The 26,272-nt window shown below is 54.5% G+C and overlaps 2 protein-coding genes across 2 annotated transcripts; one reads left to right on the top strand and one right to left on the bottom strand.

The window, feature by feature from the left end:
• Window positions 1-342: 342 nt before the first annotated feature.
• On the bottom strand, window positions 343-5,366 carry C24H1orf232 (chromosome 24 C1orf232 homolog). The gene is made up of 4 exons (XM_074976059.1): window positions 5,274-5,366; window positions 3,328-3,414; window positions 2,443-2,540; window positions 343-643 (listed from the first exon to the last, which is right to left on the bottom strand). Exons 1-4 carry the CDS (start codon window positions 5,364-5,366, stop codon window positions 343-345), a joined length of 579 nt encoding a protein of 192 aa, XP_074832160.1.
• Window positions 5,367-10,338: 4,972 nt separating this feature from the next.
• On the top strand, window positions 10,339-13,473 carry ZNF593 (zinc finger protein 593). Its single transcript, XM_074976368.1, has 3 exons — window positions 10,339-10,593; window positions 12,005-12,067; window positions 12,948-13,473. The coding sequence occupies exons 1-3, from the start codon at window positions 10,397-10,399 to the stop codon at window positions 13,075-13,077; spliced, it is 390 nt and encodes a 129-aa protein (XP_074832469.1). The 5' UTR covers window positions 10,339-10,396; the 3' UTR covers window positions 13,078-13,473.
• The last annotated feature ends 12,799 nt before the right edge of the window (window positions 13,474-26,272 follow it).

Consider the following 26,272-nt stretch of genomic DNA (forward strand, 5'->3'; position numbering starts at 1 on the left):
CCTGGGGGGGTTTCACGTTGAGCAAAGATCCTGGAGACCAAGGTCCACATGTGAACCACAGAACTGGAGCCAGAGAGAGCCAGTGAGATGCGCTGGTCTCTCCTCCTCAGGGCAGGTTGAGGCGAGAACAGATCAGACACTGAACAGTCCACCCCGTAGCTCCTGGGGACAGGCCTTGGCAGGGAAGACGGAGAACAGGGCAGCCGCACTGGGTGTTCGCAGGGGATGGTTCTGCTGCATCCTTTGCAGTGACTGAAAGGGTTAAAACGCTGGGGGTTCTCCTCCCACAGGAGGGAGGGAGGGAGTGCGCCGAGCTGGGGCTGAGGGGAGGGTCCTTCTGCTCTAGTTATCTTTGGGGGCGTTTTTATTCCGTATTTCAGCCAGTTTGCTGACCAAGAAGCCCCACTTGAAGGCTCCCTCTTCTGCCTCGTGAAAGTCGCTGCCACGGCTCGAGCAGTTGGGCTCCTCTCCCCGGGGCTCCCCAGGGGCCCCGCTGAACTCGGCCGCCGGCTCGCCAGCCTCGGGCTGAGCTGTCGTCTTGTCCAGGGCAGAGGCCTGCTGCCACTTGGTGGCGAACGCGTCCCAGAACCCCGACATTGGCTTCTCCGCAGAGGGCAGCTCTGCTGGCTTTGGGGCCAGGGGGCTGGAAGCAAGAGATGGGGCAATTAGTGGGGCGGGGGGGGGCGGACCTGGATGGCAAGAGCCTGACACACCCAGGAGAGAAAAACAGACTCAGTCTGCAGGGAGAGCGTCACACAGAGGAGAGGAGTCGCGCTATTTGAGTACTGGGAAGAGGGTGGGCTTTGCTAAGGCCCCGCCTCCCCAGCCAAGGGGGTGGGGCTACTGGACCCAGGACCCATCTGATTGCTTGGGCCAACAGATGAAACAACAGGGGCTGCGGGGGTGGGGGTGTAAAACAAGGGAACCAGAGGGAGACACTGAGCCGAGGAGCCGGGAGGGCCCCCGCTGTTCCTCGCAGCCAGCTAGGGAGCCGGCGGACACTGCCCAGAGGAACTCTGCCTGGATGCACGACACAGGGAAGGCCTGGAAATAGGCCCCATGGTCGCAGAGCATGCCCCCTCCCCCGGCCAGGACCCTGCTCCTGGGACTGTGGATGGCCACGTTAGCCAGGGCCAGGAGGAGGCTGCCAAGGAGGTCCTGCGACTTTGTGGGGCCAAGCGGCCGTATGGCAAGGGAGGGTACTGAGCCTGTGTGGGAAAGGCAGAACCAGCCAGAATGATCCAGGGGGAGGCAGAGATGGGATGCTGAGTCTTGGGGTCTGGCAGGCTGCTGGGCACAGATGTGCCTGTAATTGAATGAGAAGCCCCAACTCCCAGGCTCCCCTTGCACAGACATTGTTGGCCAGGATGGGTGGAAGGGCCTGGCTCTTCGTAAGGTACCAGAGCTACCCAAACACTAGCCCCGCTCCCAGGTGCAGGGCAGACTGCGGGCACCGGCCTCTCTCTGGATTTGAACCACACAGCTGCAGCCGTGTGAGCTTTGGATGACCAGCTGGCTGCTGGTCTCAGACTCACTGTGCATACATGACTGGAGGGCGGTTTGAATGGGGGCCTTGAACTCTCCTGGCTGAGAGGGTCTGCATGTCCTGCCCCATGGTGTGGTGTAGGGTCTCACTGGTAGTGTCTTATTGCAAAGCTGAGGGGAGGCAGCTGCGGCGGGAGGCTGGGACGGTCTCCCCACAGGCCAACGAGCACAGGGGAACTGCGTAACTTTTCTACAGTGTGACTGAGGGAACTGCCGCCTCATTTAGTCTCTTCTCCTATGCCAGATCCTACGGCAGGAAGCACCTCTAGCTCTAAACCAAAGGTTCCCTCTGATTTTTTCTATCCGGGCAGAATAAATTTTGTTATGTGCACCAAGGCATGTGCAGAGTGCACCACCAGTAAAAACACTGGCAGGGCACCCACAGCCAGCAGCCTATCGGTGAGAGGCACCTGACTCTCTCCTGGGCAGCCACCCAAGGGCTCAGCTTACAGGGAACACGGCTTGCCCTCAGCCTTCCCTGCAGCCTTCGGCGTGGCTGGTGCATTGTGTCCCCTGGCTAGCAGAGCAGGCAGCTGTCGGACAGTGTCAGGTTCAGGTTCAGCCGTGGGGGAAGCTGATGTAGCTCTCGCTGATGTCGGAGGGAGCCGGGCCCACAGACAGCAGGGCTGAATTCAGGCCTAAGCCCGATCAACTCCAGCATTGCTGTGATCCTGGAGGTCGGAGGGCCCCTGGCCTGGCTGAGAGCTGTGTTACGGGGCCGTGGGCTCGCCCTCGCTCTGGGGGCTGCAACCCAGGTGCGCTTGTACCTCTCTGCCTGCGGTTTCACCCCATCCTCCTATCCTCAGGCCTACCACAGACCCTCAGCCCTGGGCCGGGGCCAGCTGGGCACCGCTCAGGCAGACAGGTTCCCGACGCAGCTGCGAGCAGCAGTCTTACTGGTCAGTGCAGGGCTCAGAGGTCAGCAGCTTGTGCTCGTCCTCTCTGTTGAACAGAGCCGACATGGTCCGCCAGCCTCTGGCGCCAGCCCCCTGGACCTGCAAAGCAGAGGGGAAGTGCCGGTGAGGGGCCTGCCAGGTGGGGCAGAGCCAGGGCAGTTGGGCTGAGCTCTTGGGGGCTCTGGGAATGCCAGCAGCCCCCGGTGCTTTGCTCTATGGGACGGCTGCCGCAGCAAGTGATTTCCTGGTTGCCCCCTCTTCCGCATACGAGAACTAGACACCCCACGAAAGGGCAGCCTCACCTATCACCCCGGCCCCAGGCTAGGCAGGGCACGGCCACCAGAGACTCAGGGCAGGGGGTTAGGTGGGTGGAGCTCTAGGCTGGGAGTACAGCCACTGTGCCCAGGATAGGCAGGGTGATGATTACACTGCCTGAGCCCTGGCGCCTGAGGGTGCTGTGGCTGTTCTGCCCAGGGGCTGTGGGTGCTGGCTCCAGCCCCGCAGGGCTGGGACCTCAGCACCCCTGTCCCCAGCTATCTGGTGTTGGGGCAATGAGGGGGAGGCCAGGATTAGCAGGTGATGGGTGAGCGACTCCACGCCCAGCACCAGCACAGAAACCTTTGCTGGCACATCCTGAGCCCTGCCCCTAGCCAGTACCGGGGTGCACCAGCTTACTTTGTCCGCACTGAGCAGCAGCGCGGACAAAGCCCTGCTGCGTGGGGCCAGGCAGCCGACCTCTGGCGCTGGCAGAGAGCCAGCCAAATCTAAGAGAGGCCTGAAAACCACCCCGGGAGCAAAGAGAATCCCCCGTCTGGCTGGACTGGCGTGGGATGGCTGTGCTGAGAGCTCTGGGGCGCCAGTGGAGAGCCCGGGGCGGACGTCTTACCCTTCGTGCCAGCTGGGAGATGGGGTTCGACCCCTCCTCCGTCAGAACCGGCGCATCTGCCGTTTCCACCAGCTTGGGGTGATCCCTCTGAAAGAGACTCACAGCATCAGTTGCGGGCTGGGGCGTGTGGAAGGGAAGGCAGCGTGAGTGGCTGCAGGGCCCAGAGCGACCTGTTTGCTCTGCCCCTGGGAAGTGTATTAGTGACAGGATGTTGTTTATTACTCTTCCCCCTCCTCTGGCTGCTGCTTCTGGACTCAGGCTGGTCCAGGCACAATTCCCTGGGCAAGGAGCTTCCATCACAGCTCCTCAGCCCTGACCTAGCTGAGTCCCATGCCGGGGGGCGTGGCCAGCCTGAGTCGGAGCCAGACTTTACCATGGTATTTTGCCAAAGAGCCACATCCTGCGTCAGCAGCTCCTGCCTACCTGCCGCTAGCAGCTGCCCCTGTCAGAACTGCCTCCTCCCTCCCTGCACCTCCTGCCCTCCGGGGAGGCTCTGTGGGGTGCGGGGGGAGGAAACAAGGGCAGAGCAGGCTCAGAGGTGGGGCTTGGGGGGAAGGAGTGGTGCTGGGGGTGGAGCAGTGAGCGCGCACACACACACACACACACACACTAGAAAGTTGGTGCTTATAGCTCCAGCCCTGGAGCAGGGCCCTCTCTAATTTTTTCCATCTGTGAGTGGAGTAAATTTTGTTACATGCGCCCAGGTAGGAGTGGATGTGCACCACCTGTAGAAACACAGGCCACCATCTGTGGGCACTCTGCTAATCAGCTGAGCCGCGCCTGACTCTCTGGGGTGGCCACCCAAGTGCGCAGCTTACAGGGAACCCTGTGCTGGACTTGGCACCTATGCAAGGAGCTGCAGATTGGCTACCTGCCCGGGCCTTGTGTTTGCCCCCAGCTCAGGTTGTGGCATCTCCTGTCTGTTCCCTAGTGAGCAGAGGCTCCCTTCTGCAGCTCGTCTTTTGCAAAGCATCAGGTCAGATCCCTCAGCCTGGGCCGGCTCAGAGAATGTTGGGACCTTGTGCACTTTGGACATAGGTTCCCCACCTGACTTAACTGAGACAGCTCAGCTAGCTTCAGACTGGCTGTAAGCAAAGGAGGCAGCTGCCTGGGGCTGCAGGTCTGCCGGGCGGGAGGGGTGATTGGGCCAAACCCGAGTGGGCATCACAGCAACCTGGTGCCTGACCCCCACATGCCCACCTCCACCACAGCCATTTACTCCAGGGGTCAGTGGCCTTCCTGAGATTGGGCCTCTGCCTGAGTTCCCACTGGGCTTGCCTCAAACCATCCTTCGTGACTAGAGCGGAGCAGAGAGTCTCATCATCACCTGACTCTGGGAGCTGGGGCTTTAAGGAAAACACGATTTGGTAACACTGCGGCTGCTACGACCGGGCGAGGTCTTGCCATGCTGCAAGGCTGAAAGAATTAGCCTCTCTGGTCCTAGCTCAGCAACCCCCAGCAACGGGGTCATTTCAGGACAGCACGGACCAGTAGTACCCATCCTTCCACTCCGGTCCCTCCACCCACCCATCTCTGTGCTCTGTACCGTGCAGTGCTGAGCTCACCAGGCCTGAGCCTGTTCCCAGGGCAGTCAATGGGAGCGGACGCTCCAAACAGCTCTGAGCTGATTCTTCCAGTCGAATGACTTGGCAGTGCCCAGACATGGATTCCAGCAGCCCTGCCAAAAGCCACAGCAGGGCCCGGGCAGGCCAGCCTAGAAGAGCTGTCAAACTAGCTGGCGGATGCTGGGGCACAAACGCTGGGCACCAGAGAGTGATGGGCTAGACTACCAGAGCGGGTGGAGCTGGGTAGGCGCAGGGTATCAGAGCGGGTGGAGCCAGGGCTGGGGGGATCCCAGGGCACAGGACTGAAAAGCTGGGAACCCCCAGTGCCTCCCCCCGTGACCAGCGACAGAGAAAGAGGACCCCTGCCAGGCCAATCCCTACCTCCTCCTCCAGCTCCTCCTCCTCCTCCGGCCCCTCACCGCCCAGGCTCTGCAGCACTTTAGACTTGTAGGTTCTCCAGAACCCCTGCGTCATGGTGGTGGCAGGGGGTTGGTGCCAGGTTCCAGGGGTGGCTCTGCTCCTACAGCCACTAGCTGGAGAAGCCCCTCTGGGGCTGGCAGTTCCCTCTGCGTGGTACCTGGGGCTCAGCTCCTGGGTCCTGTGTGCCTAGGGCAGTGGTGCGGTGCCATTGTATAGCTGCAGCTGGCGGCTCTGCGGGGACTTGGAAAGAGGCTGGAGAGTCCTGCAAACCCACCCTGGGCACGGCGAGCGCCTGCTGGGATCTGGTGTCTTCATTAAAATTGCAGGGGCCTCCTTCGAGCTGCAGTTCAGACTACAAAGAGGAACTTGATCTGGGAGAGACCCATAACGCCAGGGGGCTCCGAGCCATAAGGCTGGTGGGCCTGCTGGGAGAAGCAGCCTGGTCCTGCAGGGGCTATCCCCTTCCACTGCCACCTTATCTTGCTCCCACAAAAAGGCCCTCTCTAGCCTCTCATCCAACTGTGTTCCCAAAAGGGGCTCTCTCCTGGGCCACAGCCCAGCTCCCCTCTCCACCCCACGCCCAGAGGTCTATGCCTGGCCAGTCAACAGCTATGTTCCTTTGGAACACAGGTCTGTCTCCTCCCCACTATCTGTTCCCCTGCCGGCTCCTGCAGACGGTTTCATCTCAGCTCGGCTGAGCTCTAGCGTTACACTTCATTGTTTGTGGCTTGCAACCGATCCCCTCTGAGAATGGGCACCTGGACCCAGTATCTCGGCAACCAGCTGAAAATAGCATCCAGCAGCTAAATTATTCCTGAGGAGTCGCTGGCCCTGCAGACCTGTCTCTTCTCATTCAGAATTTAGTTTCCGTTCAGTGACAGAAAGGAGCTGGGTCTGTGCAGATTGCAAAGAGCAGAGAACTCAAAGCTGGAGAGGAGTGGCTGCTGCCTGTCAGGGGGGTGGGCTTCCTGCCTGCCGGCCGAGATGAAGGGGGCAGAAGGCCTGTGATGTTCTAGAGTGGCAAGCCCCTGAGGTATGGGAGGGAGATGTTTTTTGTTCTGCCACCCCAGCTGAGCTGCACTGTGTTTAGCGAACTGTCTGCCGTTGTTACGCAGCTGGACGTATTATTGACGTGTAAGAAGAGAGGTAATGTGATTGCAGGGAGTGAGCAGATTGACAGGTGTATCCCAAATGAACGATGCCATGTTAGCTACACTTCATGCCAGCAAGACACACTTCCAGTGGAGTTTAGTTATGCTGAGAACCCCCCAGCTCAGGGCAGCAATGACCTCCCCCAAAGTGGCAGCTTTGCTGTTCCAAAGGTCACCCTTGGGTTAAAACCCTTTCACTGTCTGTGGCATTTACCTTTTGGCCCCTACTCTGCTTGGGCAGAGAGGGCAGAACAGGCGGGGGGCTGCTTTTCTAGTCAGTATCAGATTCTTCTGGGGAGGCAAAAGTAGAAAGTTGCAACAGTTGGGCCCCAGATGCTGCAGGAGATTTTACACATCCCAGTCAAATGCTCTTACCTAAGCAAATCAAAACCCACAGCCAGGGTTCCCTCTATTTTACCCTTCCATGGGTGGAATAAATTTTGTTATGTGCACCAAGACACACGCAGATGCGCCCTGCCAAGAAAAAGACAAAACTAGCCGTGGACGCCTGAATCTCTTCTGGGCATTAGCCCCAGCAGTCAGCTTACAAGGAACACGGCCCCCAATTGCATTTCTAGGTCTGTTATTTCCTGCCAAACTTCTTAAACACGTCAGACAACACCCAGCCACGGCCCGTTAAGCTGCCATATCACAAAAACCCGCTTCCAATTTCATTGTAATGGAAATCCAAAGTTAGACACACTAAGCGTACTTAGCTTGTCCATGGTTTTCTCTTCAGGCTTTCAAAAACATTCAGTACAAGGGAGAAATACTACTTTGAACTGCACCCCCGGGCACACCTTTCACTGTCACAGGGCCGGGTCTCTTAACCCGTTTGAGACCATGGAACTCCAACACGTATCTTTTTATGCGGAACACCTTTGAAAAACTTCGTGGATGGAAACCAGAAGAATCTGGCAGCTCCGCGCCTGGGCAGCGGTGAATAAAATGTCTCATGGGGCACACCTAGAGAACCCAGCTGAGCTGCAGGTTGCCCACCACTCGTGTAATCAAACCTCTGACTGCAGCACCAGTATACCTGGAAAGAAGTATTCCTGTACCGCAGCAGGCAGGGTTCCTCCATGGTCAGCCTTGCATCAGGGGAGACTCAAGAGCAGTGGCAGGTGGCCGGGTGCAGTTCAGGTATATCCTTCAAAGGAGACCACTGCAGTGTTAGCTTAAGGGTTGCCCGGCCTGACTCCTGTTCCCACACACACAGTCTCTAGCTGAAGTTCGTTGGCACTTTCAACTCTAGCTAGCTGGACGTCAGTGCTGGTGGGTTAATGCTTCAGCTAGTGATGCACAGGGGGAGACAGCTGAGCTGTGCTACTCCTACCATCACGTTGTGTGGGTTGCAAGTTGTTTTAGAATCATAGAATCCTAGGGCTGGAAGGGGCTTCAGAACGTCATCTAGTCCAGCCCCCTGCTTCAAGCAAGATCAACCCCAAATAAGTCATCCCAGCCAGGACGTTGTCAAGCCAGGACGTAAAAACCTCAAGGGATGGAGAATCCACCACCTGTCTAGGTAACCCATTCCAGTGCTTCACCACCCTCCTGGGGAAGTAGTTTTTGATACTATCCAACCTACACCTCTCCCTCTTCAACTTCAGACCATTGCTCCTTGTTCTGCTATCCGACACCACTGAGAACAGTTTCTCACTATCCTCTTTAGAGCTCCCCTTCAGGAAGTTGAAGGCTGCTATTAAATCACCCCTGAGGTCAGAGCTAATGCAAGCGTAGCAAACTCAAGCTAACACTGTGGTGATGGTACATCCAAAGCTGAGCCGCTGGTCACACAGTACCATAGACCAGTGTTTCCCAAATGTATCAGAGAGGTAGCCTTGTTAGTCTGTATCTTCAAAAATAACAAGAAGTTCTGTGGCACCTTATAGACTAACAGATATTTTGGATGAAGTGGGTCTTTGCCCACAAAAGCTTACGCTCCAAAATATCTGCTAATCTATAAGGTGCCACAGGACTTCTTGTTGTTTCCCAAATGATGTTTCATGGTACCCTGTGGTTCTGCGAAGTGAAAATAAGGGTTCTGCGAGAAAATGCCATTACAATGGCTGACTCCTCTGTGGCTCCCTGCCCTGGCGCTGCTGGAACAGTAGAACTAAATTTCATTCGTTTAACGACTGGCCAGGCAGCGGGAGGGATCTGGCCGTTAAACCAACACCCGTAATCTCTCGTTGCCCTGATTAACATGCCCCCTTTGAAGCTGGGGGCAAGTGTAGACCAGCTCAGTCACAGATTCAGACCTTTATTAGACAAAACAGTTTTAACAGAGTAAAGCAAATCACCTGCCATGAGATGGGTGTGCCATATAAGGGACAACAAATCCTATACAACTTTCTCTGCATAAAAAAAAGCAATGGCTATATGGTGCTACCTGCCCTGTGAGCCCTATATTACAAGATTCCTGCACTGCCATGGAAAATTTCCCATTTTCAGTTTCTCACACAACTGCTCGAAAATGTTTTGTGCCACCATCTGAGTGCGCCTAAAAGCTGTTGTGTCTAAGAGTTGCAGTAATCTGAATGTGTCAACAATGTCTTTCTTCTCTGCAAAAAGCATTGCAGGGGTGGTAACCATACACTGACTGCTTATTAACATCCACAGCTGAAAAATTACAAGCAGTCATGTAGCACCTTAAAGACTAACAAATGTATTGGGTCATGACCTTTCGTGGGTAAGAGCCACTTCTCCAGTCACTTGTTAGTCTCTAAGGTGCTATTGACTGCTTGATATTTGTGAAGCTACAGACTAACTTGGCTCCCCCTCTGAGACATCTGTAAAAAGGTCGCCTATATTTTACTGTTACCCACACCCACTTCACTGAAGCTTCAGGTGTCTTTTCCTGACCTCCAGCAAACTTAGAAATAACATTTCTGCCCTGAAAACATGTATCCTTTAATGAAGCAATCTTGTCTGATCTTAAATGGAAGCCCAGTGGATACCTGTAGTCAAAATCCACGTTTCATTTCGTAGTGCTGCTTGAGGTCTCCACATTTATCAACGGCCACTGTCTCTGCATAAACTAAAACAGTCTGGTCGACCCTTTGCAGGTTGCAGCAAAAAAATGCTGTATGCCTCTGTCCACTCTGCTTGGAACGGATTGTTTTTGGTATCAGCTTTCCTTTTCTAAACACAGCACCATTAGATGTCAGAAGCGCTGGAGGTGGGACAACCTGGATACACCTTTCCACCTCCTGCAGTTCAACCCCTCACGCACGCAGGGAGAAGGGGTGCAGGGAGGGAGAGCAGTAGGCACAGCACAGGATTCTCCCCTTGACACAGGCGCACAGTCTCTGCAGGCCCTTGGGCAAGTGGCTAGCTCCATGCTCCTGGAAAGGGCAGGGCCTTTGGACCGAAGACGTGGGCCAAGGCAGCCGGCCCCCCACGCCACCTAGTCTGCCCTCAGAGCTGCACGGAGTACGTGGTGTTCCAGCGAGGATTTAAAGGGCCCTGGGCTCTGGTCAGGATCACCAGGCCCTTTTGAATTGCCAGTTCCTGGGGCAACTGCCCCCTTTGCCCACTCCCCGTCGGCAGGGAGCCTGCACAGCAGTAGGAAAGGGGAAGCTGGGGCAGGGCCCAGAGCACCCATAGCTGGTTGGCAGCAAGGGCAAATCAGCCAATCAGGGGAGGCTTCTCCAGGGCACACAGGGGCAAGTGTGGACACTTCACATGCAGGTGGGTGAACCACGGGAGCCACTTCAGATTTTGATAGGGGAGAGGGGAGCATTGCAGGGAGCCAAGGGGGCGTGGCCCAGCCTTGCCCCGCCCCTGGCTGCTCTGCGCTCTGCTTCCCGCATGCGCTCGGCAGGAGGCGGTCGCTCATTGATGATGTCACGAGCCGGCGCCGGCCGGAAGCGGAAGTAAGGAAGAACAGGTGGTTCCGTTTCTCTGCCCGTCTCGTGCCCCAGCCTCGCCATGGCGCCGCGGAGCTCCCGTCGGACGGGCTCGCACAAGGCGCACTCCCTGGCCCGCCAGTGGAAAGCGAAGCGGCGGCGCCGGGACCTGGACCAGATCCACGGCGACCTGCGGCCGGACAACGCGGCCAGGCTGCTGCACCAGGAGCCGGACCCCGACCTGCCCGGCAACGCGCAGCACTACTGCCTGCACTGCGCGTGCGTGAGAGCGGGGGGTGGGGCGGGTAAGGGGCCCCTCGGGGGACAAGGACACCCCCCCCTTCCGAGCCCTTCGGCTCCTGCCACCGCCCGGGATCGTGAGCCCGCACCCTGCCCCCGAGCGCGGGCCAGGGGATCCCGGCTGCGATGCACCCCCTACAGTGGGCCCCGGCAGCCCGCGGGCGGCGGTGCGTGAGGGGAGCGTTCCCAGCCTCCCCCAACCGAAGTCGGGGTCTCAGTCCCTGGGGTGGTGGGCGGGAGGCTCCCGAGCGAGTCTGCCTTCCCGCCCCGTTTGTCGAGCGACGGCCCCAGGCAGTCCGTGAACTCCTGAGCGGGTGGTTTTTTTTTCCCCAGGCTTATCCGTTGCACTGCGGGTGTGCTGACCCCTGTGATTTCCCCAGATGTGGGGCGCTCACCTGCATAATTTGTGGTAGTGGGAGACTGCCTTCGTGCTCTCTCCTGGAGCACAAAATAAAAAAAAGCCCACCCCAAAAACTGCTGAACCGGGGTCCATGTGCAGCTGCAACCTGAGCAGTAGCTGCAAAGTACTGGCACTCCATGGGCTGCAATCGCTAGAGAGCAGTATTGCCCCATTTCTGCTCATCTGAGCAGGGCTGAGATCTATAGGGAAAATCTGAAGTATTCTGAGCTCCCATGTGCCTGTTGTCCACACGTTGTGGCTGAGAGCTTTATGGGATGGAGTGTCTGAATTTTCTGCTGGTGAAAGATTCTGATCTGTTTTCCCTTCATGGGAGAGGTTAGGGTTCATGGAGTGATGTTTTCTGTCCTCCACAACAGATAAGCTGTGAGTCGCTCACAATTTTCTGAGGCCACTGTGCCACAGCCTTGCTCTGAAGGGACTTTTTAGGGCTTAGAGTTGTATTAAAACACAATTGATCCTAGACCTTCTGTTTGTACCTGTCATACATATGGGTGATGTGGACACCTTTCTTTAGGGACTGACTTGAGGCAGAATATTAACATCGTATATAGACCTTCCCCACTTCTTTGTAGAAACAATGTTTGGTTAGTAATGACATTTGGTGTCTTACACATTCAGTGCTCTCCAATCTGAGGGTATGTCTACACTTGTGCTTAATCCACAAATCTTTTGTTGTTCAGGTGCGCTTAGCTCTTCCCAAAGCCCCCGTTAACAGCAAAGTTTTACCATGGCAAGTGCTCTCCAGCAGAGAAAGCAAAACTTGCTTGTTGAGGGGTGCAACTATTTTGTCAGCAAAAGTGCCAGTAAGCAGTGTTCCTAATGCCCTGCAGGTGTTGACACAGCCTTCTTGCTAAAAGCTGTAGATGTGGCTGCAGTCGCCAAAGCCTCCTGTTTCATTCTTGACTGGATTCTTGAATGGAAAGGGTAGGATTGTTTTCTACTGCCTGAACTTTTCTTTTCTCCCAACAGGAGATACTTTGTAGATTTGAATAGCATGAAGGAGCATTTCAAATCTAAAGTTCACAAAAGAAGGTAATGTAAATTCTGTTACGAGGGTGTATTTTTCTTAGAAACCTATTAGTCTGAAAGAGAACTTCTGATTTAGGGTTCTTACGAATAAGAAATCCTCTACTCTTTTCAAAAATTACACCTCTTCTCCTGACTCTACCAGTTTTTGTGTCTCCTTGAGACAGCTAAAGTTAATTTAATTCTGCTGGTGACTGAAAGCATCCATCATGTCCAGAGGGGGGCAGACTACAATCCCCAGACCACATCCAGCCCACCAGACCCTTCAGTCTGCCCCCACCCCAGCTTCCACTGGGGAGCAGGGTCCAAACAGCCTCATTGGCAGAAGCCAGCCAACTTCTAGGCAATGTGGCATGCAGGGCCAGCTAGGTCCTGGCCCCCCTCCTCTCCCCCTGCCCCGCAGCTTACCTTCTCCCAGCACCTGGTGGCGAGGTCACTGCAGTGCCAGCTCCAATGACACAGATGGCATGAGTGGGGAGTGGGGTTGCTGGATAGGGGATGGAAGTCTGGGGGGGGCATAGGTCATGAGGGCAGTCAGGGGGCAGGGATTGAGCCACACCTGGCTGTTTTGAGAGGCACAGAATCCACTAGCCTTCCCTACCCCATCCTTCATAGAATTTCTGTAGCCAGTGTGGTCTTCAGGCCAAAAGGTTTGTTCGTCCAGTTTAGTCACAGAACAGGTGGTGGAGCAATGATAGCTCTGGTGCTGCTGCTGCTTTTCAGTCCTGCTCTGAAATTTGAGCACCTGAGATTTAGTCTGGGTACACCCGAGCAATGTCAAGCGTGGCTTTAACAGGTTTGGGTTTGCGCTAGTGCTCAGGTTACAGGGAGAACATTAAACATCACAACCCATGTGCTTTTCTTGGGTTTCTTCTTTCTCTGTTAGACTGAAGCAGCTGAGTGAGGAGCCTTATACCCAGGAGGAAGCAGAGAGAGCAGCTGGGATGGGCTCCTACATTCCTCCAAAGAAGATAGACGTACAGACTCAACCGCTTGAGATGGAACAATGTGGCTAAATGAGGCAGTCCAGAGACTGTTGTCTGATCTCTTAGAGAGCAGCTTAACTAAAGCCCTGCTTTATGGCAGCTTCTTTTCTGAGTTCAGCAAGGCTGTAAACACGCTCCCCCTGTGACCAGACATAAAAACTAGCTCAGCTGTTCTCATTGATTCTTCAGCAAGGAGTAGTTGACCGGTTGAAACCTTAGAAGCCTTTTGCCTTGGAAGAGATTGTGCATTATGTTCTCATTGGCACTGTGGACATTCACTACAGCCAGAGATCCAAGGATGTCCTGCTGCGATATTGACCTCAGTGTTGCAGTCTTTTCTCTTTGGTGTTTTAAGCAGTGGGCACAGCTCAGAGTGTGACTTCTGTATTCATCCCTCAAACTATTTTAATACATGCTGCCAAATGAGCTGCAAAAATGTCATGGAATTGGTGTCAAATGTGACTTATTCAGCAGGGAGAACAGAAGGGTCATTAGTCTCCAGGGACACAGTGCAGATCAGACTGGTCAGCACAGAAACAGTAGCAGTGAGTATAATCCATTCTGGGGAGAGGGGGTCCCTGAGCTGGGGCCTGGGTCGCCTTCCTCCCTCTGCAGCCACACACGAGTGCCCCACCCATCAGCCCAGTTCCAGTTCAAACTGTCCAAGCCCCGCCTCCTGCCTTTCTTCTGTTCCCTGGGAAGAAAGGTGTTACTTGCCTGCATTGGCTACAAAGAACCTGGAGCCCCATTGTCTATGGGTGTGAAGTCATTACACTGAACCTCCCATTTCTACAATGCCCTGATGCCTTGCCTAGGGAAACTGAGGCACCCACCTCAGGTTACTAAACACGTGTGGACTACAAGGGGAATAAAACCCTCAGACACTCCACTACATCACGTCAATGTTCCTTGCCAGTTTGATCCAGGCAGAGTATGAGAACTCAGTTTGGAAAATGAGCTGAGCCAAATCATTAGCAAAAGCAGCCCTTTCACCATCTAGTTACCTGGACTGGGGCTAATTCCACTAATTTGATCTTGCATTCTGTCTGATTTTAGGCAGTTGAGGAATCCTGTCATTGTTTGTGAGGCGTTTAGAAAACAGGTCCAAGCAGATTCCAGTTTAGTCATTGCCAAATGTGCACTCTGTTTATTCTTGAGATATTTCCTTTGGCAAATGTTCTTAACATTTCAGACAATTTCCTTTCTACCCTCTTCATGCATGTAGTTAACTTCTCAGATATTTGAGGCTGACTTATTGATTAAGCTCCCTCCCTTCTATCAAGAGGAGTCTGCTGAAAGATTGCACCAACCCAGCCGATCCCAACGTCTTACCTTGTATGGGCTGGTTCCAAATTGCATATGAAACTGCTTAAAACCCACTGACAGTCTGTTGATTGTGAAAAATCTCCTTCCAACCAGAGAGTTGTTTTCAGTGAGATCAAATGCCTAAGAGGAGGGACATATTGCTCATACAGAGCATAGGTAGACTCAGCCCTGACCCACTTTACGAATAGGAGAAGTGACACATTCAGCCCTGTTCCACCAGATGTGGAGTAATAACACATGTCCGGTGCTTCTGCTCTTACTCTGCGAGCTCTGGCCTGGCACATGTCAACATCCTGCTGTAGTGTAGTTGGGTACTTGCCTTGAGCCTCTGTGCTGCATTCTTACTGAGCCCCAACACCAGTGAGTTGCTTTCTAGAAGACACATCACCCATGATAGGATAGCCTCTGGCTCTGCACTGTGGAATGTGGAGGACGCCATTGGCTGTTGTAAGCCTCTGAAAAGCAAATTCAGCTGACACCGGCTGCTGCAATGCACCAGTGGAAATTAAATATCTTCTGTCCTCCTTTGGAAGGGTGGGGAACCTGCTTTTCCTGCCCCCGCCCCCTCAGGCATGTGTAGTGTTTTTAGCAGCTGCCAGTGTATATTCCATTGACCACATGGAGCTGGGGCAAAAAAGTAAGACAAGGCAGGCCACTTAATATAAAGGGCTTTATTTGACACGAACCAAATGATTTCCACAATTCCTGCCTTGCCTCCAAGGTCTAAGGGAGGCGGAGGTTATCAGAATGTAGAAATATCTGGTATTAATCCCTAGTCTTCACTATTAGCAGCTGCAATCTAGCAGGCAGGCTGCGGCCATAAAACATTTTAGAGAAGCAGTAGGGTTTGAAGATTAGCCTGGTGCTGTCCGAGAAGGTGAAGTACGTCTCTCTCGGGGGGCAGGTTGGAGGGACATGTCCTATTCTCTCCAGGAAAGTGCCCTTGTGCAATCAATTAGTTAACATTGTGAAGTCTGGACTGCTTGAAAATCCCCCTTTCTAATCCGTAGTTTAAAAGCATGATATAGCTCCCTGCCATTTCATTGTGCATGCGGTTATGTAACAGCCATCAGCAATGACCTCGTTCCAGTTTGTTTTGCTATCCTGTGATGCGCCGCTACTGCCTGGGCTGAGCTGGGCGGCAGGAGGAGATGATGGTAAAAGGAATCAGCCAGCCATGTGTAAGATTCTGTCTCGCAGGCTATCAATGCAACGCATTCCGCTTGTCATACCCCATCGCATTGGTTTAACAAGGGATACACAAGTGCAACCAGTGAGGTGGAAATCGCTGTCTGGGAACCTCTTCTCAGTAGTCTCATAAGCCAGGGTAACTAGTAAGCAGCCCAGGTGAACTCCTATCTCTGGCCCAGGAGGGTGCCTTTCAGCATCACTGCCGGCTGATCCTACCTTACATGTCTGTCCAATCTGTGGGAAGGGGTCTTACCTTCTGTCTCCCCCTGGCTCTGAGGTGGATCTCACTTCAGTGTAAAGTCAGTGTCATCCCACTGGTTTGAATCCAGCCCACCCTGTGGAAGGAGGTTCCCCACCCTTCTGCCATGAACTCTGATAGAGTGGCAGGGAGGGGGCAGCTCATTGAGCAGCTCTGATACACGTAGTGGAAGGTTACGTGTGGACAGCTGCTGGGATAGGACTTTACAATTAAAACCCATGATCCCAAATTGGCGAAACGCCACAGGATGCTCTGGAGGGGGCGAGGCAGGTGGGTTTGCTTCACCCGCCTACCCAAGGTCCCTGCAGAGCAACAGGGAGTGAGAGGCCAGGAAAAGCGAGTCAGGCCAGAGAGCGCCAAGTGATCCCTTGCAAGCCAGCACAAAGCTACGTTGGGAGATGTTCTTGCTATGCTTTTAACATGGATCCAGGAGAGCAGTTGCGAGGGAAGCCCAGGCCTGCCCTCCACGACAGACCAAGGAAGAAGGCTGTAGCTGACTACAGTAGGAGAGAACAGGACTGAAGCATGATGCTGTTTGTACCTAGTGGATGTCCCATATGCCACAGAGTGGACCCCAGAGTTCAAGAGTTGGTCTCCACCACCACAGTGCTGCTGGAATCTCCTTAGCTCTGGAGCACTCCATCCCTGCGGCTGAGCCTCACTGCTCTGATGGGGTTTTAACAGGGCCGGTCATTTGGCGTACACTGTAATAGGACAGGCTTAGCCCCATGATGGCCAGGAAGAGAGACAAGTGATTCACCAGACGGTCTTTAGGGTCAGCCTCCAGCCCCTCAGCCAGCTGCATCTGCGAGAGGAGAAAAGGCAGCTTTTTAGAACCCCCTGAGGCAGACTAGGCCGGGGGGACACAGGCCGAGGGGAGAGGATCTTGTCCCTCCAGCACTGAGATGATCCAGGGAAGCCCGTATCCCGTCAGTCCCAGTGTGCTGTGAATGTGAAGAGACCCCATATTCCTGGTGATGGCAGGAGTCTGTCTCCAGTCATCAGTGGCAATTAGAAATGACTTGTTATATCCTTTTGCTAGGGCCTGTCATAGGGGATGCCTCTGGAGCGCAGGTAATGGAAAAACCCCAGCTGACCACTCCTGGCTCGTACCCAGGTGTGTCAACTGGGAGCCACCTCAAAAACCTCAGTGTTCGTGCACAGCTCTGCGTGACTGGGCTAAGCATGCGAGCTCAGTTGCTGTCACTTCTGAGTAAGAGGCTGTCAGTAAATTCTTCAACTTGCTACACTCCAGCAGAGTGAACCCTGTCGCTGAATGTACCAAGAGGTCAATGCCCTTTGGGATGGAACCATTGTTAGTGACTGTGCCCTGAATTAACAGCAGAGCCTGGTCTCTCTGACTTAGGGGTAATGGGAAGGGTCAGTGCTCAGTGGTGTTCTCATTGGGATGGGGAGTGCAGGGCCCCCCTTGCCCTGAGAAGAGAGTCTGGGTCTGAAATGCAGCCTGCGCGTCTTGACAGCCGAAAAACCAATGCGATGCAGCGTCCTAGGTGGCAAAGTGGAGAACAGAGAGACAAAGCCGTCGCCTGTTTTCCCACGAGCGGTTCTGACCCCTTCCAAACTGGGATGATAGGAGCAATACCCAGCTGCTCGGCAGGGAGGCCAGGGAAGCCAGAACACTGCCTGTGGGGAAGGCGGCATCCTGCCTTTGAAACGCTGACTTGTGGAAAGAATCAGCCTGGCTCCTTACATGGAATCCTTTAGGCCAGGGCCCCTCCATTCAGCTCCTGTGAGCACAACAGAGCACCTAGCCTGAGGCGAGTAATCTGACACCTGCCTTCTCCTGCAATCATAGAATCGTAGGGCTGGACCTCAGGAGGTTATCTTCCAGGGCAGGGCTTGCCACCCAGCCCAATGTACCCGCTGTAGCAGGTGCAGGTAGAACTCTGAGCAGCTCCTGATGCATCCCGCTGTGTCGCCGTCAGAAGCATCGCTTCCTGGAAGTGGAAAGCTCGGTTGCTGTGAGCTGCCGGCTGCATCCATAGCCGTGAGAGTGGCTGTCACTGCCTCATACAGTCAGTCACTGGCAGAAATGGGGATGGAGCCCAGGAATTTTGACTCCTAGTCCCTGGTCTTCCCGCTTGCCCACATTTCTTGAGGTGCCCTGAGGGTTAGTCTCTCAGCGGAGCTGTGATTAGCCAGGGCAGGACAGTGACCGTGCCAGCTTGTCTGCCTAGGGCTGTGTGCATGGGATGAACTGAAGGAGAAGGAATCGGCTTATCACAGACCTTAGCGAGGGCAGCGAGCAGTTTCCTTTCTGGCGTGATGTGGCGTGATCAGAGCTGCAGGGGCATGTGCTGCACGTGGTGTCCTGTGTGGGGCACCACTGCTCAGGCGGCACAGAGCATGCCTGGCATACATGGGTGCAGCACGTTGCCAGACCTGGCTTAGGATGAGCTGATGAGGCAGGGGCGGGGCAGGGCAGGGCAGCCCAGTCGCCGGGGGGAGACATGAGCCTCTAGAATTTAGATCTGTCAGTGCTGGGCTGTGATGTCGACTGGCTCTGGGCGGCTGAGGCAAAGCTGAGGGCCCCGTATGTGGAAGCACAGTTCCCAGAGCTGGGGGCAGGTCTGGGATGTGGGAAACTCCGAGGACCCAGAGGTCACATCACACCAGGCTCAAGTCAGCCCCATGAGCTCCGTCAGGGAAGTGGAGGCAGTTAGTGGGCGAGGGCCCATCGCATCCTGGCTGTTCTGCATGGACGCAACCACACCCCAGCCTCTGGCTAGAAGAGGACGAGTTGCTCCAACTTCCTCGATTAAAATTTCTGCTCCCCTAACAGTGGCAATTGGCTGCCTCCCTCTCCCCCAGAAGAGGCTCCCGGGCTTCCCAGCACAGGGTATGGACGGGGCTACGGAAGAGCCAGGTCCTGGTCCTGTACAGGGAGGACTTCAGCACTCCCAGCTTTGTGTCTAAAACCCCACGACAGACAGGAGGAGGGAAGCAAAGGGGTTGACTGCCTCACAGCCACAATTCCCAGAGCGCCCCAGGCCTGGGGGTGGCTCCGCTCGCTGGGCAAGAGGGCTCAGGACTGGGAGATGGATACAGGAAGACAGGTGAATCAATGAGGAACTGGGGAAACAGGTATCAGTGAAGGATCATGGACTGGCTGGAGCACCCCAAGGACCCAAGTCAGGGGGAGGGGTGTACCTGGAGCAGGCGGAAGTATCCCGGGGTCAAGTGCCGGAGGCGGATGATCATAGCTCCCAGGAGGCTGACGGGTGGATGTCAGTTGTGTCCTGGCAGGGCCTTAGCTGCCTCGGGCTGTAGAAGGATGATGGGCAGAGCTGAGGATCAGGACAGGTGTTCAGGATCCGGGGTAGCAGAGAACAGTCTGCACCCTGATTAACAGCCGCAAAGGCGTGTTCTTCAGCCTGTGGAAATCACTGGGAACCAGCCTGCCCTCCTCAATCCCCGTCTGCTGCAACCTGCACCCCCAGCCCGGCAGCGGAGTGCTCCATCTTTAGGCCAGGATTAGAGCCGTGCAGTCAGTTTTCCCTTAGATCCTTCGTCGCCATCCCCAGCGCTGGCATTTGTTCCCGCGCTGCAGCTAATGGCTTTTCCCGGGATGGGGTGAGGGGAGCACGTGTCTCCCCGCCGCATTTGGGGATGGGAATCCCTACCTGAGTTCCCCTTCAGACTGGGCCAGGTCTGAGAACCCAGCCTACCCTTCCCCCACTGGAAGCGATTTCCTCTCCGGGCCGTGGGGATGGGGTTAACTGTTGATCACTTACCTGTGCTGGACTCCAGTCCCTGAGTGCCAGGCAGCAGGACTCCTGGGGAGCGGTGCTGTGGAGCTTTTAAATATTACACCCCCTCCTTCCCACACACACTGCCCTGATGATGATCTCAACCACAGCCAGCCCTGGGAGCAGCTGTCACAAGAGATCAGCGCTTGCCGCTCTGCTGAGTGCGTGCGAGAGAGACGCTGGGAGGGAGAGGCATCGGCCGGGCAGGAAAGCGTTCTGTTCTGTACGGCTAGTTCTGGAATCTCCTCTGGCACCAAAAATCTCACCGGGACTGGAGGGAATGGGCGGGGGCTTCGCGTGACGCTTACCGTATTGGGAGAGAGGATAGGAACATTTTACAAGTGCCAACAGGGGGCGCCCTCACCTGCCTGGGATCCAGGTGCATTGTGGGAAAGGAACCTACCGCGCGGCAGGTGCAAGATGCAGGGTGGAGGGATGATGTGGGTAGAGCACTGGGCCCGGTCTTGGGAACAGGGCTCTGGCCTGGAGCCTACACCTCAGGTGAGCTCTTGGAAAAGGGTCTGTCCATCCAGGCCCGAGTCCATGGAAACTTCCTAATCACACCTGCAAACTTGAAACCCTTTCCGTCCCACCCCAACCCCCATCTGCTTTCCCCATCCGGTCAGACACCTGGAGTTTAGCTCCTGAAAACGATTGCCACTGTAGACTGGAGTTACATTCAGGCCAGCTGCGACCATTAATCTGAGTCGGCATGGGAAATCCCGAAGCCGTGGCAGATGCAGACAATCCAGCCTCCCTCCCTGGGGAGGAAGGGCCGACAGTTGCCATAGGACAGAAGGACCTGGGGATGGGAGGCCCGAACTGGAAGAAGGTGGAGAGAGAACATCTGCTCCAGGCCCAGGAGAGGATGGAGCCTCCAGGTCCAGGTAGAGGTAGTTGGTGATGTACTACGGAGGGAGGTGCGTGTCCAGAACAGGATGTGCAAGGAGAACGAATTCTCCCTTCAGGCTGGGTGGGAATGGAGCCTCTACAGCATCAGCATTTGTCAGTGGGGAGGGGGAAGCAGCTGAAGAGTGAATTTCTCATCCATCCCATGGCAGCTGGGGCCTTCCCCTTGGGAGGTGGCTTCTGAGAGAGGAGCAGTCAACGTCCCAGGACTGGAGGAACATGGGGCCTGAACCGGAGACCATCAAAAGGCTCCAAGGGCTCTGAGAAAGGGGGAGGACAGTGGGTACCATGGTGATGGAAGGAAGTGAGATCTAATGGGCTGGACACCATACAGGGCCCTGCCTATGTGCCACCTCAGACACAGACTTCTGGGTGACTGTGGGTGAGTCATGCCATCTCCAGACCACACAGGGTAGTGCCATGATCCCTCCTCACGTCGGACGGTGTTAGGGTTTTCACTCACCCTGGTTGCCAGAGCTGTGCCTGGATGAGGTTTAGGTGTAGATCTCAGGCTGGGTCTATACTAGGCAGAAAAGTCAATTGCAGATAAGCAATTGTGTAACTAGAATTGACTTATCTGTGGTTGACTTACCTGGCGGTCCAGACAGAGAGAAGTTGATGAGAGAGTTTCTCCCTTTGATCTCCCTTACTCCTGGTGATGTGGCAGAATACAGAGGTCGACTGTCGACCCCTGATCATTTGATTTCACCCATCTCTACCGAACGCTTGAAACTGAGCTCCAGAAGATTGACCCTGAGCAGGTTGATCTTCCCCATAGTATAGACAATATCAGCTGCCTGGCCCTGTCTGTACTGCACCTCCCACCAGCATTGTCTTCAGTGGGGGGCAGCTTTTGATACAATCTAGAGCTTTTTAGCAAAGAAGGTCAGTCTCATTAGCCACCTACTGCAGATGGGGAAACTGAGGCACAGAAAGGCACTTGAGATTACCCAGCAGTAGAGCCTGGCATAGACTTCACCTCTCTGGAGTCCCGGGCTAATGTTTTAGCTTCTCTGTGAGGAGAAACCTATGGATGGAGCCAAAGCCTCCCCTCTGATTGGAAAGGGTTGGAAAACTCCCCGGTGAATGCTGGTGTGCAGAGCTGGACAATCAGCCAGATGCAGCCCAGCCCCTTCTCTCCATGGCTGATCCTCTCTGGATTTACAGAAGCAGCATAAAGTGCCACCCAATACAAAACCTGAGCTCAGAACAATTGCCGGTGGCCAGTTCTCCGACAGGGCGCCCCGCCTGCTGTGAAGTGCAGGGAAAGCTCCCCACCTGTAGTCAGCGTGGGGAGAAATGCAGGCGTTTGTCTCCCTGTCGCCCATCAAGGAACGTGCCAGCTCAGACAGCCAATAGCAAAGTGCCTGTGTGCACATCCTTGGTGGGCTCTGGAGCTGGGATTCCCAGGTAGTGCTGCCCTGTAACGATGGGCTGTGTTGTCAGGGTATTCTGTCCCAGGGCTCATTCGGAACTGGGTTGTTAAAGGTGTTTTGGTGCATAATGATCTGGCCCGAAGGGGCTCAGAGACACCATTCGAAAGCATTTGTTGAATCAGGCTCCTTTGCTTGTGCTCGGGGCTTCTCTGTGCTACAACAAAGGATGAGAGCGTCCTGCGCTGAAGATTTGGCGTTGCGATAGACAAAGGGCAGAAGGGAGCGTTGTTAGCCCCATTGGACAGGTGGGGAGCTGAAGAACGATGGGCTGAGGTCATGCAGGGGAGTTTGTGGCAGAGCCGGGGACTAAAATCCCAGCCCGGGGGTCCCTACACAACTGTTCTTGTCTGGGGAACGCAGGCTTTCTAGCAATGAGAAACCCCCTGCACAGGAGGATGTTTATAGCAATTTCTCTCTCTTCCCCATTGCCATGCCAGACTGCAAACCTCACCACCTCCCTTAGGGATCTCAGATGTGAAATATGTCACGTGCGTGTGTAAACACTGACAGGCAGACTTGAACATGGGACCACTGGAGCTTCGCACAGGAGCCTCTGCAGCTTGAGCTAAAAGCCAACTTCTTGGCTTAGGCTGTGGAGCAGCCTCAGTCTTTCGCTTTGTAAATGGTCCAAGTGCCACTACATGGGCCGGTGAATCACACCCAGTAGGTGTTACAAACAGCCATGCTCTGCCCTGCAGGGTGACCAGGAGGGACACTGCCAACCTCATGGCTGGAGCAAAGATATTGCTGGGTAAGCACTTGTAGGTCTGCCCGCCCTAGAACCTGAAGAGGCTCAAGGGACTGCAGATGACCTCTTAGAGGAGTCATGTGGCTCTTCCTGCCTGGATCCAGTGAGCGAGCAGAGTTGGCTGCAACAGCTTCAGCCTGCAAAATCCTTGGGGGACTGAGCTGACTTCAGGGAGGTGAAGAAGGTCAACTTACCTGGGACAGGCTTTGCAGGGTCAGGGACATCTCTGCTGGTGCAGTTGCCAGCCGACCTTCCCCTTCTCAGCACAGCAGCGATGTTCTCCGAAAGGAAAAAGAACAGAAAAGTGTGCAACCCTGCTTTCCCCGGCAGGACTATGGAGGCCTGAACAGGACTGTGGCGCTGCTAAGGGGAAAAGCCCTCCCCTCTGCTCTGTGTACTGAAGAGAGCTGGAGACCTTTACCGGGGCAAAGAGCAGAGTGGGTGGGTGGAGAGGTCCAGGGGACAGGGAACTCAGTGGGAGGCTGTGTGCCTGTAGGAGGGGGCGTGACAAGACTGGGGAGGAGAGGGAGTGTGGGCTCATATGGGAGAAAGTTATGTGGGGGCAGGGGAGGAGAAAGAGAACAGAGTTGAGAATGTTGAAGATCTCATCTAGGGACTGTCATTGACTGGCACAGCCAGGCCTAACATGGACGAAAGGAAGGCCTGGGAAGTAGGCAAGCATTATCTCCATGTCATGCGTGGGTAAACTGAGGCGGGGGGGAGTGATTTTCCCACAGTCGAGGAGGAGCTCATTGTCAGTGTAGGATTAGAGTTCCTGGCTCCCAGCCTGATGCTCGGATCATGTCTCTTTGCTGAGTGGAGGTCCTGCCTTGGAGGGGGCTGACGAACAAAGATCACAGTGGGGTGACTAACAGGGGTGGCTGCGCACGCTGCTGAGGAGCATGTGTCTCGGGGGGGCTGCACAGCTACCGGGTTCCAAGACAGAGGTAACTCTCCCATCCTCCAAACTGGTGCTGCAGACAGAAGGTTAGTCCAAGTGTCACATCTCAGCTCCGTGCTGCAGGGAAGAGAGAGGCCTGGCTCCTGCCGCCCTGCACTCGGAAATCCTAATGCAATTAGGAGAATTGGACTCCAGGGGACACTGCTTCCACAGATCCGAATAAGGACCATGGAGCTTATTGGAGGTATTCTCCAAGTTTCAGCTGGGGCCTGGATCTAACACTTCACATTGTCCGTCACTGTCACGCTTCAGCAGGACTGCAAAGCACTTTTCATGCAGATACGAACATCTCACAGTGCCATTTGAGGCGGGTAAGTATCATTATCCCAGGTGTCTCGATGGGGAAACTGAGGCACGGAGCAGCCATTTGGACAAATTTATATTGATCCTGGGAATAGAATCCAGATCTCCTAACTGCCTGGTCCTCCTACCCTAACCACTAAACCAGGCTACCTCCCTTTTCCTCCTTGGTGTTTTTACTTTTTGATAACATGACATTTTAAAATGCACCAGCCCCAGGATACTCGCAACTGGCCCCCTCCTGCCCTTGGGCAGAGAATAACAGCAGGTTATACTCATTTTCTTTGGAATCAAGAGTTTGATTTTAGGAGATTGTCTATACTGTTCTTATTTTCTTCTCTTTCTTCATAAAAAAAAAAATCCCTTTTTCTGAAAAAAATCCAAAGCATTCCCGCAGCCCAGGAGGGTAGTTAGAGAGAAGAGGGCTTTTCCCTCGAAAGTATTACTCCAGCTCTACAAAGGACTTTTGCCAACTCCACCTGCCTTTCACGGTGGAAGAGGAATGTGTGTGAACAGAGCACAGCTATTATCCGCCCATGTGACAGCTCCTTTTGCGACACTGTGGCTGTAAATGAGAACACACCGTTTTGCAAGGCTGCAGCTGCGTGAGTGCGATTTTCCGACACTACTTATTTAGACATTAGAATGTCGGAATAAGTAACAGCGCAAAAAACCTATGGTGAGACCTAGCTGAAGCGTGAGCAAAATGACTGCAAGCCAGGGCATAAGTTAGTCCATCCGCTCTCACTCCACACAGCTGCAAAGGGGAATCTGGAACGCTCACTCCAAGAATCCTAGGGTCTGGGTCATCCTTGGGCTTGTCCAACTCAAACCTGTTCTTTTCACCAGCCGTCTCAGGACAGCTTTTGCCCACTGAGCGATGAGTTTCTTTTGTGCCTGGAAGATCTGGGCCAAATTCTGTGAAGGGTGGGTGTTGAAGGACTGGAATGTGTTACCAAGAGGGGTGGTAGAGTCTCCATCCCTAGAGGTTTTTAAATCCCGGCTTGACAAAGCCCCGGCTGGGATGACTTAGCTGGGGTTGATCCTGCTTTAGGCAGTGGGCTGGACCAGTTAACCTCCTGAGGTCCCTTTCAGCCCTAGAATTCTATGATTCTATGAAGTGGCCTCTGATTTTGGATGCCCAATGGAGACATGTTCCTCTCACCTTGTGCAGCTTGGTTCATGGCAGCAGAGAAAGCAGGGCTGGGTGCATCACTGAGAAGGTGAACGTGTATTTGCTGCATGGCTGACTCTCAGGAGAAAGGGATGTCATGAGTAACAGCAGAAGGAGTAACCTGGATAACTGCACTGAGCAGGTGTGGAGAAGACTTACTTGACTTAAACCCTTGTACTCCGAGTGGAGCACAGGTCATCTACAAATCTCCTCCACTTCACTCTGTCTCAAGACAAAACTTCTAGCTGACTCCAGGAGTACCCCGGTTGTTGTCCTTCAATCTCAGTAGATCTCCACATTGTCCGAGGTCTTTCTCTTGTGCGTTTTCCTTGCAGGTTCCATGTGAGAGCTTGACAGACTATGCTGGATGGGGGGTTTCTGCATGTGGCCTAGTCATCCCCACTTTCTTCTCTTGACTTGAATGTCAAGCGGTTCTTGTCCTGCTGTGTTCCAAAGCTTCTCATTGGTGAAGAAGGCAGTTCTGCATTAAGGAGACTAGTTTATTGTAGCTGACTGTTGTGCAGAGGGTGGGAGTAGGTCTGGGAAGCTGTTGCCTTGAGAAGAGAAGGTGGGGGGTGTTCTGCCAAAGTCAGGAAGGGGAAGTCTGGTGCATGGCTGGCTGCAGTGAGGGCAAAATATGAGAGTAGCTCTGCCTGGGAGCAGGACTGATGGGTCAATTTTTGGCCCCTTTTGCATAACGCGACACTCAAGCAGTGGCTGCAGAGAGCTGACCCTCGCCGTGTGTGGCACAAGGGCTGGATTGTTTCAGAGAACAAGAAAAACAAGCCCCTAGTGTAGGAGTGAATCACTGGTACAAAACGCGGCGTGTTCTAGTGCAGCTCATCTCTTCTGCAAAAAAAACCCCTTGACTTCCCTAGAAAGCGCTTAATACTAACTGGAGAGGATTTATATACAAGACCACAGATGCTCCCCTGTGAAACTCTTCCCCTCCAGAGATCCAGGAGAACTGGCCCATGCAGCGCTGCTGTGTGTACCACTGTAACCAAGGAGAAGCTGCCTTCAGCACCTTGGATTCCCAGATGCTAGCGAGTTTGAGAACAGACGGGGAGGCAGTTTTTCAGGAGACGTCAGCAGCTTCTGAAGACCCACAGTGAGGGTGGGAACAACAATGGGACAATGTTCAGCTATTC

The sequence above is a fragment of the Carettochelys insculpta genome, chromosome 24, assembly GCF_033958435.1.
Source record: "Carettochelys insculpta isolate YL-2023 chromosome 24, ASM3395843v1, whole genome shotgun sequence".
In the NCBI taxonomy this organism is placed as follows: Eukaryota; Metazoa; Chordata; order Testudines; family Carettochelyidae; genus Carettochelys; species Carettochelys insculpta.